We start from the raw sequence: 15479 nt of genomic DNA on the forward strand, positions 1-15479 counted from the left end.
AGAGCCGACACACCGCCTGCAGGACTCCCTAATGGCTGCCATTAGGCCTCGCCCCCACGTACTCTTCTTCGTTGTGGCTAACAGGGCTACAAGCACTTATTGTTTGTGCACCACATCTCCTGAGGTAGTTGTGTTCCTTTTATGCTTCACCTTGGAACACTCATTTGAAACAATTGGGTCAATTTGAAAGCATTTAAGGCAGATTATGATGGGGTGTTTCACATTTGTGTATTATCGGCCACACGCACGTCAGGGCTGCACTCTCGTGGGCCGTGCAATGAAGAACAGAGACTGACCAACAGACAGACAGACAGACACACAAGAGATTGCAAAACCCTATCTCCTGCTGCGTGGGGGGAGGGGTCAGGTCAGGTATGGGAGCATGCGCCAGAGCAGCACGTCGCAGCGTCCACTTTCCACTGGTACTCCAGGGGCCTCCGTCTGGCCATCCCCCAGGCAGATGCCTGGGCCTATCCCCATCTCCTTGAGATGCTGTGATGATGTTGGCATAATGGCTTAGGAGGGGCTGCAGACTAATAATGAAATGTACTAACAAGAATTCATGATATCCTGTTGAAAGACACCCCAATACGACTGCAGCCTTTCATAAAGTTGAGAAAATGCAGTTATTTATTTTCAGGCGAGTCTGCTTTTGAGTGTCATCAACCTTTGACTATGTCTCGTACAAAGAACTAATCCGTTTCATGTAGATTAGTCAAAATTAAAGGTTTATCTTTATGCCTCAATCATGAGCAATAGTTCATTGACGAAACAGTACAGGAATTCCAATGGTAGTGCACCTCAGCTGACTTAAACCTCATAAACTTACTCATCGAGCAAACATCGATCCTGACGCTGGTATACATTCTTGAAGTGATCACACATGTCAAGGAAGGTAATTTTTTCGAAACGAGGCCAGAGAAACGCAATTTGAAAATATTTTCAAGTTCAATGAAGCCCTGAAATAAGATCGAGAGATTCTTCTGCATTAAAAAGTTGTGAATATCAGTTTTGAGAGACGGTTACAAATCAGAGTTGGCAAACTGACTGGCTGACATGTAATATCTAATTTGCATCTTGGCCGGGATATGATCTCTGCTAAGATATAAAAATAGGACTGTGTGTCCTGAAGCTCACCTCGATCAGGAGCAACAGCCACTCAAACCGCCCGCAGACTCCCTTAAACCCAGAATATTTTTTTTAATGCTGTAAACAAACTTTGGTACATCATGGGTGATGAAGGTTGTGGTCAAGCTTCAGCGAAGTACTGAGTGTAGTTTGGGAGAAGAGAGCAAATAACTATTTTGGGAGGTCAACCCCCCCCCCGCCCCCCAGTGGGCCCCGTTAATGAGCGCAGATCTTGTTGTGGTCGATGCACTTTGGTCCATCACGGGTGATGAATGTTGGGGTCAAATTTCATCAAAATCATGTGTGTTGTTTCGGAGGAGACAATAATTACCTATTTTGGGTTGTCAAAACCCCCCACCGTAGATTCCCTTCATGAGCACAGATTTTGATGTGATTGATACACTTTGGTACATCACTGGTGATGAAGGTTGTGGTCAAGTTTCATCAAAATCGTATGTGTAGTTTCAGAGAATAGAGCTAATCTATTGGGGGGGGGTTCAACCCTACCTTCCCCCCACCCCCGTAGATCCCTCAATGAGTGCAGATTTTGATGCGGTCGATACACTTTGGTACATGACTGGTGATGAAGGTTGTGGTCAACTTTCACCCAAATCGTGTATGTAGTTTTGAAAAGAGCAAATATCTATTGGGGGGGGGGGCAAAAAACTCCCATAGACCCCCTGAATTAACACAGATTTGCATGTGGTCAATATACTTTCTTTCGGCATCAGACATGAAGCTTGTGGGCAAGTTTCATCAAAATTGTGTGTTTAGTTCCAGCAATAATGACTGGTGTTTACGGACTGACTGACTGACTGACTGACACACTGACTCACTCACCTACGGACACTGCTCAATCGCATAAGCTCACATGACTGAAGTCCAGGTGAGCTAAAAATGAGAACTACAATGAATGAAAAGCATAATGGTGCAATAATGTGCAGAATCTTTTTTCTCATTAAATCCAAGAAACTGCTACTGACCATCCACATTAAAACTGACACTTGAGGACGTTAATCAAGGTGTCAATTCCAGCCACAACCAGCAAAGCATGGGCATTTGGAAGCGAGTGCAAGCCAGACTCGTTGGCATCATGGCTTGGGTGTCCGCTCTGAGTTTTGGAGGTGGGCTGTTTGAACCCCGGGCCGAGTCATATCCAAGATTAAAAACAGGGGCTAAGTCCCTGGGCTCACCTGGTAGAACCAGGGAACCACTGTTAAGTTAGGTCATGTGGAGGTGGGTCGGTTCATTCAGTTTCGTTGTGCAGATCACCAATCTAAACAAAATTCACCCTGTACATTCATGAGAACACACCATTTAAATTCCGACTTGTTTCCATATGCACAAGTTGACACACCGACAGTTATTACCATTTGAAATTACCGCCGTGAAATGGGCGTGGCGTGCTTCGAATCGCGGAGGAAACGACCAGGAAACGACCAAATGAAGATGGCGGCGCCCATGGTTGTCGTGTGATTTCGAGTGATTTTTGGTCTTTCAACAACCAAATATGCGTTGTTTCATACACTTGGGAGGGGAGGATGATGAGAAAGTGATGCAATTCACGGATAAGAGCTGGCGTAAGGTATGTGAGTGTGCGAAGGCTTGGTGCGACGCCACAGATCGTGAAACTATCAACAAATGCCGTTTGCTGGCTGATCAAATCATGAAACTGCTGCCAATGACTGATCCTCCTGCGGATGCCGGCTGTCACCGGTTCTGCTATGCGTCGTTTTGTAACAAGGATCATATAAAACGTGCTGAAGCCAGGAAAAGGAAATCAGAAGCCAGCACTACTGCAGTTTCTGCTAGAGCCAGTGAAGTGGTGGGCGGACTCGAAGAAGAGGGGCACTCATACCACAAAATACGTAGAAAATCCCTCAGAACCTCTGTAGAAAGGGTGGCTGGCAAATCAGCTGGTGCACTGCCAAGAATTTGTGTCATAAGCCAGAAAAAAGACAAATTCATCCGAGTCAAAGGAAAATCTCAACGTGATCAGTTGTCCCTGGCAGAAACACAGGAGGGAGGAAAGCTGAGGGAAACTGCTGAGCAGAGGAGAGATGAACGTGATGTGAGAATAATGACAACTATAAAGGATAAAGACTGTGTGGTGCTGGAAGTTTGTTATCACCGTAAACGTTATTATGAGTATGTGAATGACACAAACCACAGACAGAGTGAAAGTAAACTCTAAACTCAGAAAGTGAACTATGACTCAACATTTGACATTTTCTGTGATAAAGTAATCCAGGTAAGACTCATTGATGGAAAGCAATCTATACATATGAAGAAGTTGTGTGAGATGTTCAATGACCTACTCAGAGTATGCGAAGGTCAGGATAAGGCCAACTACTAGGCAACAAGACTGAAGAAAAGACTGCAGGAACGGTACCCAGACATGATTTTCTGTCGTCCACCAAAAATGTCTGAGAGCGAAGTGGTGTACATGAAGGACATTGATATTGATTCCATTGCTCAGGCTGCTGTTGTAGACAGTAGCTCCACAACAGAAACAGAGTCAACTACAGAGGATGAAGCCAGCCAGGGTCCACAGCAGAGTGACTCAGACCTCAATTTACATGTTCTATACTCGGGAGCACTCATGGTGATGGATGACCTGAACAAACACCAAAGTGTGGACATTACATGGCCCTACTTGGAAATGGTGGAGCGAGCACTAGAGCTTATACGGGCAACTCGTACTTCGAACTGGCCGAAACACCTTGCGATCACGAGAGCGTCAATGCCCTGGTACTTTGCGTACGATCACCTAAACTATGCAAGGTACTTACCCGTTTACTGGCTGGAAATGGCCGGGCTAGAGCACTCCCACCCAGACACCTATCAAGCGTTCATGGACGGCAAATGGACTGCCCAACGGCATACTCGTTATGGATTTAGTAGTTTTGCGTGTGATCAGATCATAGAGCAGACTTTAAATAGGGACAGCAAGACCAGTGGAGGCATCATTGGTTACACTCAGAAAAGCACAGCTGTGAAATGGATCCTGTCCCAACCAGCACGTGCGGAAATCGCAAGGAAATGTGAGTCCATGGCGGGTATCCACGACGATCCCCGAACGAGAAAGGATTTGGATGTGTCGAGCTCGAAGAAGAACGAAGCAGCGGTGGTACAAGTGATGGACACAGTACTTCAAATGATTAACCCTTTCTCCGGAGCTCACCTTGAACTCGTCAATATTAGTTCAGGTGTCATGGCACCGCCAGCCACTTCCGCGGACGTGATGAACGCGTATGTCAAGGGAGAGAATGCTGTCATGCAATTCATGCGTGATCGGCTTCTCTCGGGTGAGCTCCAATTCTTCAGTCCGATTTCGAAGGCCAAATTGGCAACTTTCTCGAAGGCGCGAGGCAGGTCGGCGACTCCCCACCAGCAGACGCCGAAGGTTGAAATTGTGGAAGAACTTCGTCTTTTCACACGACTGCTGTTGATTGGCGAGAAAAGCAATGTAACACTCCACGATCTGCTCGCGTACCCACTGGCGAACATATCTTTCCCGCTGGCATCTGGTGATGGTTCGATTGCTAAGACGGACAAAGCCAAACTCCGCAACCATATACTGAAACTGTGGCCCGATTGCCGTGTGGACGCTCGGCCTATCCAAGGTGCAACAATTGTGGATGGAATGGCCGTTATTCACGGATAAAGGCTGGTTCACTGCCTAACACTTTTGGCAAACTTGAAGAGATGGTGCTGAACATCGTAGTGGCCAAAGCACGACATAACCAATCTTCGAGACTGGACGTGGTGTTTGATACTTACCCAAGTATCAGCATCAAGTGCCTGGAGCACGCCAGACGAGCGGGCAGGGCGGGCGATCTTCAGGTGCGAACCATCTACGGACGCGATCAAGCCCTTCCAAAACAGTGGGCCAATTATCTCCTGAGCGGAGCCAACAAGGAGGCGTTGATGGAGTTCATCGTCGAATCGTGGACAAGAAACCTCTCCATCAAAACTGGGCGACATGCTGTTGTACGTCAGTCATGCTGGCAAATGTGAGAAAATCAAGGCGTCGAATGGTGTCATGACTGGTCTCATGACTGTCATGAATGGTGTCATGACTGTCATGAATAGTGTCATGTCACGACACCAGCTCCGACACTTTTTCTCTCGTCAGATCGCGCTGACAATTATTCCCTCCTTCTCCAGAGGGGAGGAGCTGCCTCCTCGCGACCCGCTCTCCCTCACTGGATGGTTTTGGTGCGCAAATGCGCTCGTCACCTCTGTCACTGGCCAAAACGGGCGCCAAGTCCGTTGATTGATCCGGGAGGCGTGGTGACATCACGCGGACCGCCCCTCACACAATGGAGGAGTCCCATTGGTCGTCAGTACCTGAACTTCAATGTGACCATGAGGAAGCTGACACGAAGCTCCTGCTACATGCCGCTCATGTGGGACAGAATGAAGAGTCGGTGCGCATAGAGAGTTTCGACACCGATGTGTTTGTGTTGGCGTTGGCTCACTCGAAGTCGATTCGGGCACGAAATTTCCATCTGGTCACAGGAAGTCTCAAGGACATTATCGTCGTTGACATTAGGAAGCTGAGTAATGCCCTGGAAAGTTCTGTCTGCGATGCGTTGATAGGTTTGCACAGTTTCATGGGAAGTGATACCACCAGTGCATTCCACGGTAAGGGCAAAACAAGGCCATTTGACTTGATGATGAAGGGTCCCCAACTCATCACCTGTTTCGGGAGCATTGGACGAGGATTCACGCTAGATCAGAATATCATTCACGACCTGGAACAATTCGTCTGCGCCATGTACAATCAGCCGACCATGAAGAGTGTGGATGAGGCTCGCTACAAGCTATTCTGCAGCCAGTCGCTGGGAGAACAGAAGTTGCCGCTGACAAGTGACGCTCTGATGCTGCATTGCAAAAGAGTGAACTATCAGTCTGCGATCCACCACCGCGCGACTGAGAGGTTTATAGAAGCGCCCTCACCTACATTTCACGGATGGGTGGAACGCAAGGGAGCACTGATTGTTCACTGGCTGAGCAAACCACCAGCACTGAAGGAACTGCTGGAGGCAACGAAATGTAATTGCAAGAAGACGAAATGCGAGACCAACCAGTGTTCTTGCCGGTCAAAAGGACTGTCCTGCACAGAGTTCTGTGGGTGTCAAATTTGCACCAACGATGAACAGACCCGTGCAGAAATGAAACTTATGGATGATGAAAGCGGAACTGACGATGATTCCGACGACGAACTGTGAATGCAGGTGTCACACTGCTTTTGCTGTGGTGATCTACTACACAGTAGTATTCAGGTTGGTTCGCATGTAATAGTGGAGTTGAGTTTTGTAATAGCAGCATTCAAGAGCCTAGTTCAGCAACCGCTTCAGAGCAAGAAATACTGGAGTTCTAAGACAGTAATCCTCTTGTGGCGGTTCTACTTTTCATCCGGCTGAGTCGCGCAGTCTCTTTGTCTTTGATTTAATCCGTAATAGCCAATGTAACTGTCTCATAGGTGCTGTAACTGCCTTTAAGAGTCAATGTAACTTCCTTTAATAGCCAGTGTGGCTTCCTTTTAAGCAAAAAGTTGCCTTGGTCAACTCGAACGCCTGTCTGGTCGGTCCAGACGTTTTCGGCCGGTAAAAATATGTAACTGCTTCGGTTTATGACCTTTAATTATAAACATCTTTAATAACAGTGAATAGGGCTCTGTATAAACATATTGTATCATTTTAAGACCTCACAAGAGTTTTCTTTGACGCACATATCAGTCAATCCTTGATTCTTCATTTCTGTGTCAAAATCGTGCTTTAATGTTCGGTTTATCTTTAATTGCCAAAAATGACCAATTGTGTCACATCCTCGACGTGGAAACAAGTGGATTTCGACTCAGCGTCTAAAATTCTTTAAGTATGCCAAATTTCATTCAGATTGGTGATCTGCGCAACGAAAATTATTTTCTGAAGGTAATAGGGAGTACCTCCACATGGTCTAAGTGTGGATGACCCACAAATTATGTAAATGGGATGGTTTAAACAAACTTATGAAAGCACCATTCACAGATGATTCCTACCAAGTTACATCTGCATCGGGTGAATGCTTTTTGAGTTGAAGTCAAAAGTAGCGATCCCAGAATCGTAATGACCTTTGACCTTGAAATTGACCTCCTTGATATGCATTTTTAATGATATTTGCAAGGCATCAGTACACCTTGGTCCTCAGAAATTAAACAACGTTTGGTGAAAATAGGGTTATTAGTTTTAGCATCATGGGTGATGAAGGTTGTGGTCAAGTTTCGTCAAAATCATGTGTGTACCTTCGGAGAACAAGATCCGAGTGTTTCCATGGTGACTCTCTCTCCCTTTCGAGTGGAGCCTTATGGCTGCTGGTTGCATCATTGGTTGGGACGCGGCTATGCCGCTGATGCAGTGTCCCCCTTACCAGTACACTGGTACTCATTTTCCCGACCTCAGAAGGATGACAGGCTGAGTCAACCTCCTGGTGTATATTAATTTAGTGGCCAACGGGGCTTGAATTCAGGACCCTAGGATCCCAAGCCGCCACCCGAACCACTAAGCCAACACAAAGCTTTCCATGGTGACTGACTCACTCACTCACTGAATGGCACGATACTAATACCTCACCTGAACTATGTTCCAGGTGAGCTAAATATGGTATGTGCTGCTTCCTTGCTTGATGGTCAGCATTTAAAAGCATAGAGCACAGAGAAACAACCCTAAGTTGTCAATGCTAGCACAGGCTTTGATGGGCCTCATGGCCTCCTTCTGCGTTGAATTTCCTTCGAAGGGAACATTATGATTATTATTAATCATAAACTTCAGCTGTAAGAGAGAGACCTGTTTGTTCAATCCCAAACCTATATAGAGGCCTCAACCACGACCACTTATCACACCCTGATGCCTTCTTTCCATTCCTAAACTTGGTTTACTCTACTCTATTCTAAAGAGAGTGGCTGGACAGAATTTTGGCTTAAACGTAGAATTAACCACAGGGACAACCAAACCAGCCTCACACTATTTTGGTGTCTGCACAAGTGGAGGAGTAGGACCAGCCATTTTCAATTCCATTTGAAAAGCTGAAAGAGATTGCACGGCCAACACACAGGGGCGCTTAAAAGCTTTGCTATGATTGCAATCCTGACTTCCTTTGGAAGATGATATCCAGCCGTGACACCAAGATTCATCACAATAATACTCCATCACCCGTCTGACAAATATAGCACTCAGTGCCTTAAGGGTAGGCAGAAGCTATAAATCATGAAGTGTGAACTAGAAAGTTGAATAAATGCTCTTACTACTTATAATAGGCTTGTCCAGGGAAAAAGGCAACTTGCTGCCGTTTCGTGACAGTGCACTGGACACGAGGCTTTGCTTGACTGACGGGGCCACAAAGCCTGACGTGCAGCATTTGTTGTTCGAAACGTCTCAACGTCCTTGATCCGTATGCTGACATTGACCACAGAGAACCAAAGGAAACATCGTTAGTCTGGAAGGGAGAAGGTGTCATTGGCTCTTATGGAGGGAAAGGAGTGTGTGTTTTTGGGGGGGGGGGGGGTGAGAGGGGTGTAGTAGGAGTAGAGGATAGAGTGAATGCACCTGACAGGAATGTGAACTTCTACGATGTGTTACTGGCAGGGCTGCCTTGTTCCTCTGCCACTGACATGCCAAGAGCGAGCAATCGCTAAGTGATGCTGCCAAGCTTAGCAGGCTGCACTTGAGCTGCTGTGACTTAAAGGTTGGAGCAGACTGCATATGCTCAAGCTTTGAGTTTCCAAGCAAAAAGCAAGGATATTGTTGGAGAGTGTCGGTATTTCAAGCGGTCAATGCAGATATAAAATCATGCGTCAATGCAAAGCATCTTTAAAAGGCCCAGTGGTAGTCTGCATTAAGTATTCACGAGAAAGGTGAATAAATGCGCTTGATACTACCGGTTGGATGACTGCGTACTCATCTGAATCCTTGGCTCATGATGGAGGGAACCCAGGTTCAATTCCTATATATCAAAATGATGTATTTGTACATCGTCTATGAATGTCCCTGCAACCGTTGCAAAAGTAAAGCAATGCCAACAAATATCTTTGTTCTGCATGATATTTATGTACAAGTTCCTCCAAAAGCTTTAAATAAAATTTAAAAAATCACATAAATAAATGAAACGTGGACACGACGCAGGCAGATCAGGAAAACACGTACAATGCAATACAAAAAACGTCAAAACTTCACACCTTGGTCCTCGAAACATGATCCTAGTAATAAAGAAAGCAGATACTTTGGGTCTTGGGAGCTCCCTTCCACTTTCTGATACTCATTAAAGGAGATCACAACCAACATGATATTACAACACATACTCATACCATGCTCTTTGCAGAGCACCAGTAATGCCAAAGAAGTTTCTTGGCTTGGTTTGCATTCCTGGATGGGTCGCCACTCCAATGCAGGACACTCGACTGAGGGTCAGGAATTTGGAACTTGGCCTGGGTGCTGGAGATATTTTGCTACTCGTCAAGAACGAAGAACACCGTGGGACGTTTAACATCTACCAACGTAGGATGACAAACAGGACACCCAGTTCAACGCCCATCCAAGGGATGATGCACACATTGATGAATCAGCCTGCATGTTAATAATAATTTCCTCTGAAGGAGTGTGAGAAAATGAGAAAATTAAAGTGAAGACACTGCTCACCTGATGCTGCCAAGGCTAGCTGTTTCTGCACCTTGTAGTTTGCAACGCTCCAGTTGGCTGGCCACCATAAGCCGTTCAACTTCGAGCTCACGAGTCAGCCGTTCAAACTGCAGCTCCTGAGTGTACGCACGGCACAAAAGCCTCAACAGAAGCACCCTCTCCCTCACTGTCATTGCCGCGGCCCGCATGATGTCAGGAATTCTAATCGTGTTTCGCTGCCATGGCGAGATCAGCTTTTCCAATTTAGCCAAGATAGAGTAACAGTTACTTGTTGAAAAAAAAAAAAACGAAAGAAAAAAACGTGGCACTGATTAAGTCACAGAACCAATTCAAATCTGGGCCAGATGCCCAATGGATGCATTTCGGAGGAGTGGGCAAACTAGAAGGTTGTGCGATTCTCGAGAGACGGTAACTTAGAACTCTTCTCATCTGCAGCCTCACACACATCTTTATCCTCAGGGACTCGTTCCCAGCTCTAAACATGACATTTCTCATCACATATCAACTGATGAAACTTCACAAAATATTTTTTCACACATCCATGCGCATTTGCTAAACCTGCAGGTCTGCTTTCCCTTGCAATATTCCCACAGAGAATGAAGCACATTTGATGGCAATAAATTTAATCAACTCAAAAGTTAAAAAAAAAAATGACAATAAAATCATTCACCAAGTTTTGATGGATTGAAGGAATTGTGAATCTGGAGCAGGATGTGCAAGTGTGGATTAATCTTTGGGAATGACTATGATTGTGCTTTGAATTTCCACTCATATGACAGACGTATTACAGGAAGCCATTGGCAATATAAGACCGAAAAATAAAAAATAAAATACCACTTGATTGTTTCCACCCGCTTCCTTTTTTGAACCTGCCTTCTCATTATTTTGTCAAACATCGTTCAGGAAAAATACACACATAAATAAATCAATAAAGAAGCAGTCATAGACTGGTACTTACGAAATCGTCAACTTGACCTCTGACCTTGTCTAATAAAAGCTGTCTCTCGAGAAGGTAGCGACGCAAACCAGAAGTTTATACGATGATTCTGTACCAAACCATCAAAAATCGTAACGTCGACCAAAGCAAAAATCTCCATTTCTCGACGCAATTATTTAATATTATTTTATCAAAGTCACAAAACCGTAATATTCGGCCATCCACCAAGAATCTTTACATAATCCGACGGCTTAGCGAGCCAGGCATGCGACGATAACCTTTATTGGGATAAAAAATGACTTTTAAACACAATCTTTATCGAAAACACCGTCAGTGCGCACACGGAAAACCTTTACGTGATCAATGACGCCTCTGCACGAGCGCGCTGCACCACGTGACGACCCGTGACGCGGCGAGTGAAATATTTTTTATACAATCTTAAAACGTCTCCAAAACATCTGATTTTTACCAGAATTTAGACAAGCGAGTTTTAAGCGTCCTAAGCGATCGCAAAACCAAAGACAAAATTTAAATCGAAGTTAAAACGAACTCGTAACATCGATCGAAGCAAAAATACTCCATTTCTCCACATGAATTTACGGAATTATGTTTGACCTCACTGTGACCTTGACCTTTGACCGATTTTGACCAACATCTAATCAGCGCTAGCCATCACCCTCCTGAATCAAGTGGTGTAATTTGACATTGGTAGCTTCTTCCATTCTCGAGTTATCTGTACCAAACCATCAAAAATCGAATATTTGACCTCACTGTGACCTTGACCTTTGACCGATTTTGACCAAAATCTAATCAGCACTAGCCATCACCCTCCTGAATCATGTGGTGTAATTTGACATTGGTAGCTTCTTCCGTTCTCGAGTTATCGTGCCTACAAACAATCACACAAACACAAACAAACACACAAACAAACAAACAAGCAGTCAGAGACTGGTACTTATGAAATCGTCAACTTGACCTCTGACCTTGTCTAATAAAAGCTGTCTCTAGAGAAGGCAGCGACGCAAACCAGAAGTTTCTACGATGATTCTGCACCAAACCATCAAAAATCTTAACGTCGACCGAAGCAAAAATATCCATTTCTCCACGCAATTATTTTATATTATTTTATCAAAGTCACAAAACCGTAATACTCGGCAATCCACCAACAATCTTTACATTATCCGAAGGCTTAGCGAGTCAGGCATGCGACGATAACCATTATTGGGATAAAAAATGACTTTTAAACACCATCTTTATCGAAAACACCGTCAGCGCGCACACGCAAAACCTTTGCATGATCAACGCCGCCTCTGCTCAAGTGCACTGCACCACGTGACGACCTGTGACGCGGCGAGTGCAATATTTTTATACAATCTTAAAACGTCTCCAAAACATCCGATTTTTACCAGAATTTCGACAACCGAGTTTTAAGCGTCCTAAGCGATCGCAAACACCGAAGACAAAATTAAAATAGAAGTTAAAACGAACTCGTAACGTCGAGCGAAGCAAAAATCTCCATTTCTCCACGCAATTATTTTATATTATTTTATCAAAGTCAGAAACCCATAATATTCGGCCATCCACCAACAATCTTTACATAATCCGACGGCTCAGCGAGTCAGGCATGCGACGATAACCTTTATTGGGATAAAAAATGACTTTTAAGCACCATCTTTATCGAAAACACCGTCAGCGCCAACACGCAAAACCTTTACCTGACTCAACGACGCGTCTGCTCAAGCGCACTGCATCACGTGACGACCCGTGACGCGTCGAGTGAAATATTTTTTTATACAATCTTAAAACGTCTCCAAAACATCCAATTTTACCAGAATTTCGACAACCGAGTTTTAAGCGTCCTAAGCGATCGCAAAAACCGAAGACAAAATTAAAATCGAACTCAAAACGAACTCGTAACGTCGAGCAAAGCAAAAATACTCCATTTCTCCACATTAATTTACGGAATTATGTTTGACCTCACTGTGGCCTTGACCTTTGACCGATTTTAACCAAAATCTAATCAGCGCCAGCCATCACCCTCCTGAATCACGTGGTGTAATTTGACATTGGTAGCTTCTTCTGTTCTCGAGTTATCGTGCCTAAAAACAAACACACAAACAAACAAACAAACACACAAACAGAGGACAGAAGTCATCAATATACTTGCGAAATCTTTAGATTTCGTAAGTAACTAACAAGCAGTCATAGACTGGTACTTACGAAATCGTCAACTTGACCTCTGACCTTATCTAATAAAAGCTGTCTCTCGAGAAGGTAGCGACGCAAACCAGAAGTTTCTACGATGATTCTGTACCAAACCATCAAAAATCGAATGTTTTGGATGTTTGACCTCACTGTGACCTTGACCTTTGACCGATTTTGACCAAAATCTAATCAGTGTTAGCCACAACCCTCCTGAATCACGTGGTGTAATTTGACATTGGTAGCTTCTTCCGTTCTCGAGTTATCATTTTTTGGATGTTTGACCTCACGGTGACCTTGACCTTTGACCGATGTTGACCAAAATCTAATCAGCGCTAGCCATCACCCTCCTGAATCACGTGGTGTAATTTGACATTGGTAGCTTCTTCCGTTCTTGAGTTATCTGTACCAAACCATCAAAAATCGAATATTTGACCTCACTGTGACCTTGACCTTTGACCGATTTTGACCAAAATCTAATAAGCACTAGCCATCACCCTCCTGAATCATGTGGTGTAATTTGACATTGGTAGCTTCTACCGTTCGAGTTATCGTGCCTACAAACAAACAAACAAACAGAAACGGAAGTCATCAATATACTTACGAAATCCTTAGATTTCGTAAGTAACAAACAGAGGACGGAAGTCATCAATATATTTCCGAAATCTTTAGATTTCGTAAGTAATAATCACACCCGTGTCCGAAGGAAGTGGTGCAGTGAGGCTGCTGCACTGCTTAAAAAGTAGCCCTGTGGGGGACTGACAATTCCTTCCCCAACAGGTGGGTGACCTTCCTGTCCTGATGCAAACTAAACAACAGGTTTGTGTACGACTCTTGCACCATTCTCTGAATCGATCATTCTCCCAATGTCGACACTGAGTTTTTATCGCTTCGACCGAGCCGCAGCAGCATTCTGTTCACTGCCGCTTTCCGTTTCCGTGCGCGATATATGAGCTATACGGATCTGTGTTTTTCTATTTGCGGACCCTGTGTATCAACAGTTTATAAAATGCGACCTATTTTGACATTTACGGCCGTGCTTCGTGTATTCGCGGAGTTTATTTTTCTCACATTTCCAAGGGTTTTCGTGGGTGTATTTCGTGGTTTCCTTTGCATTTTCGTGGGTGCATTCACGGGTTTTTTTGTTTGTTTGTTTTTTGGGGGTTTTTTTGCACTTTTGGTGTTTTTATAAAAAAAAAAATTGGCAAAAGTATTAGGGGTTTTTCCCGATTTTTCACGGGATTTTTTATTTTCCCTCATGAATCACTAACCACCGCGAACCTATCCCCCCTTTAAGTTCTAAGTCACAATTGCTCTACGGCGAGGATACGGCGGCCGTACGCCCTCTGAATTGACAGAAACATGCGGCGGCCGCAGAGTTTCTGCGGTGGCCTCAGGGTAGCCTTACGCCGTTTGGCTATCTTTTACAGGCCGTATGGGTCGCCGTGGAATTATAACGCGGAGTTATAACTTTTTTCATTTCCACGTTCGCCGCAGCAATTCGACAAGGCAAAAAATAAAAACTGTTAAAAAAAAAAAATTAACCCACTCGTGACCGTCCGTCTGGCCGCAGGTTCGCCTTAGGGCCCCCTGCGGTCGCCTTGCAGGCACCTTGAGGCTACCTTGCGTCTGCCTTGAAAATTATATGGCCGCCGCAGGGCCCCCTGAAGGTCACCGTGCGACATCAAATCAAAGACTGTACGGCAACCCCACGTTTTCAGTCTCCACAATTTCTAAATACGCCGTGCGGCTCCCCGAAAAATAAAAACATATGTGACTGCTACATTGGGTGACCGTGGAAATACTGCGGCCGCCGTATAATTGCTAGTGGCCGTAAATTTTGGAGACCCCACAGTGCCGTGGCAAATGTGACCTCTGCCTTACCATCGAATCAAAGCCCCGCTATTCAGAATTCACAATTTGCGGCATGTTCCAGGAACGCATCCCCCACGAATAGCAGGGTCCGACAGTACATGTCTGCACACATAAGTTCCGTTGCAACTGCTGCGGTTAAAATTCAGTGCACGCTTCCGATTAAAATGACACAACATACGACTAGTTTTAAAACTAGCAAAATTGCGTGACGGATGTCGAATGTAGACAAATTGCGCAAATGAGACAAATCATTTTCATGATTTAAGCTTCATTTTTGAAGACGGTTTTCATCTGTTTGCAAATTTGAACGGGAACTTCGAGTCCTGAAGCTGTGATATGTGAGAACAGCTCTTGAGTGACGCTCGTTTTGTGTTGTTTTCTCCGATTTCACTCGTGGGGAATTGGACCAGGGAGCACTGAATGGTGAGTCCACATCCCACATGTGTAAATCTGTGTATTAAATGTTCACTGCAGATCTATATAGAAAGATGGCACCACCAACATTTTTAATATGCACGAAGTGTGTGTGCTTCTTGTATTGTGCCATGTATATATATATATATATATATATATATATATATATATATATATATATATATATATATATATATATATATATGTTTGGAAGTGTGGATTGCATTTTTAATTGGCTGAGT

General features: G+C 44.5%; 1 protein-coding gene across 16 annotated transcripts in view; it reads right to left on the reverse strand.

The window, feature by feature from the left end:
• The window catches only part of LOC147029380 (catenin delta-2-like), a 474794-nt gene that overhangs the window by 351503 nt on the left and 107812 nt on the right, over positions 1 to 15479 (reverse strand). For 11 of the 16 annotated variants that reach the window (XR_015055882.1, XM_085872400.1, XM_085872399.1 and 8 more), the window contains one exon: positions 9810 to 9925. The exons of 4 other annotated variants lie outside the window; for them this stretch is intronic. Coding sequence is in view for 11 of the 12 variants with exons in the window: in XM_085872400.1 (XP_085728526.1) it covers positions 9810 to 9925 (116 nt within the window). In the remaining variant the exon portion in view is untranslated. Of the gene's footprint in view, positions 1 to 9478; positions 9661 to 9809; positions 9926 to 15479 lie in introns of all 16 variants that reach the window. One more of the 16 variants, XM_085872401.1, reaches the window with a different exon arrangement.

Source organism: Eptatretus burgeri, chromosome 3, assembly GCF_056783735.1.
Source record: "Eptatretus burgeri isolate ZD-2024b chromosome 3, Ebu_testis_v1, whole genome shotgun sequence".
NCBI lineage: Eukaryota > Metazoa > Chordata > Myxini > Myxiniformes > Myxinidae > Eptatretus > Eptatretus burgeri.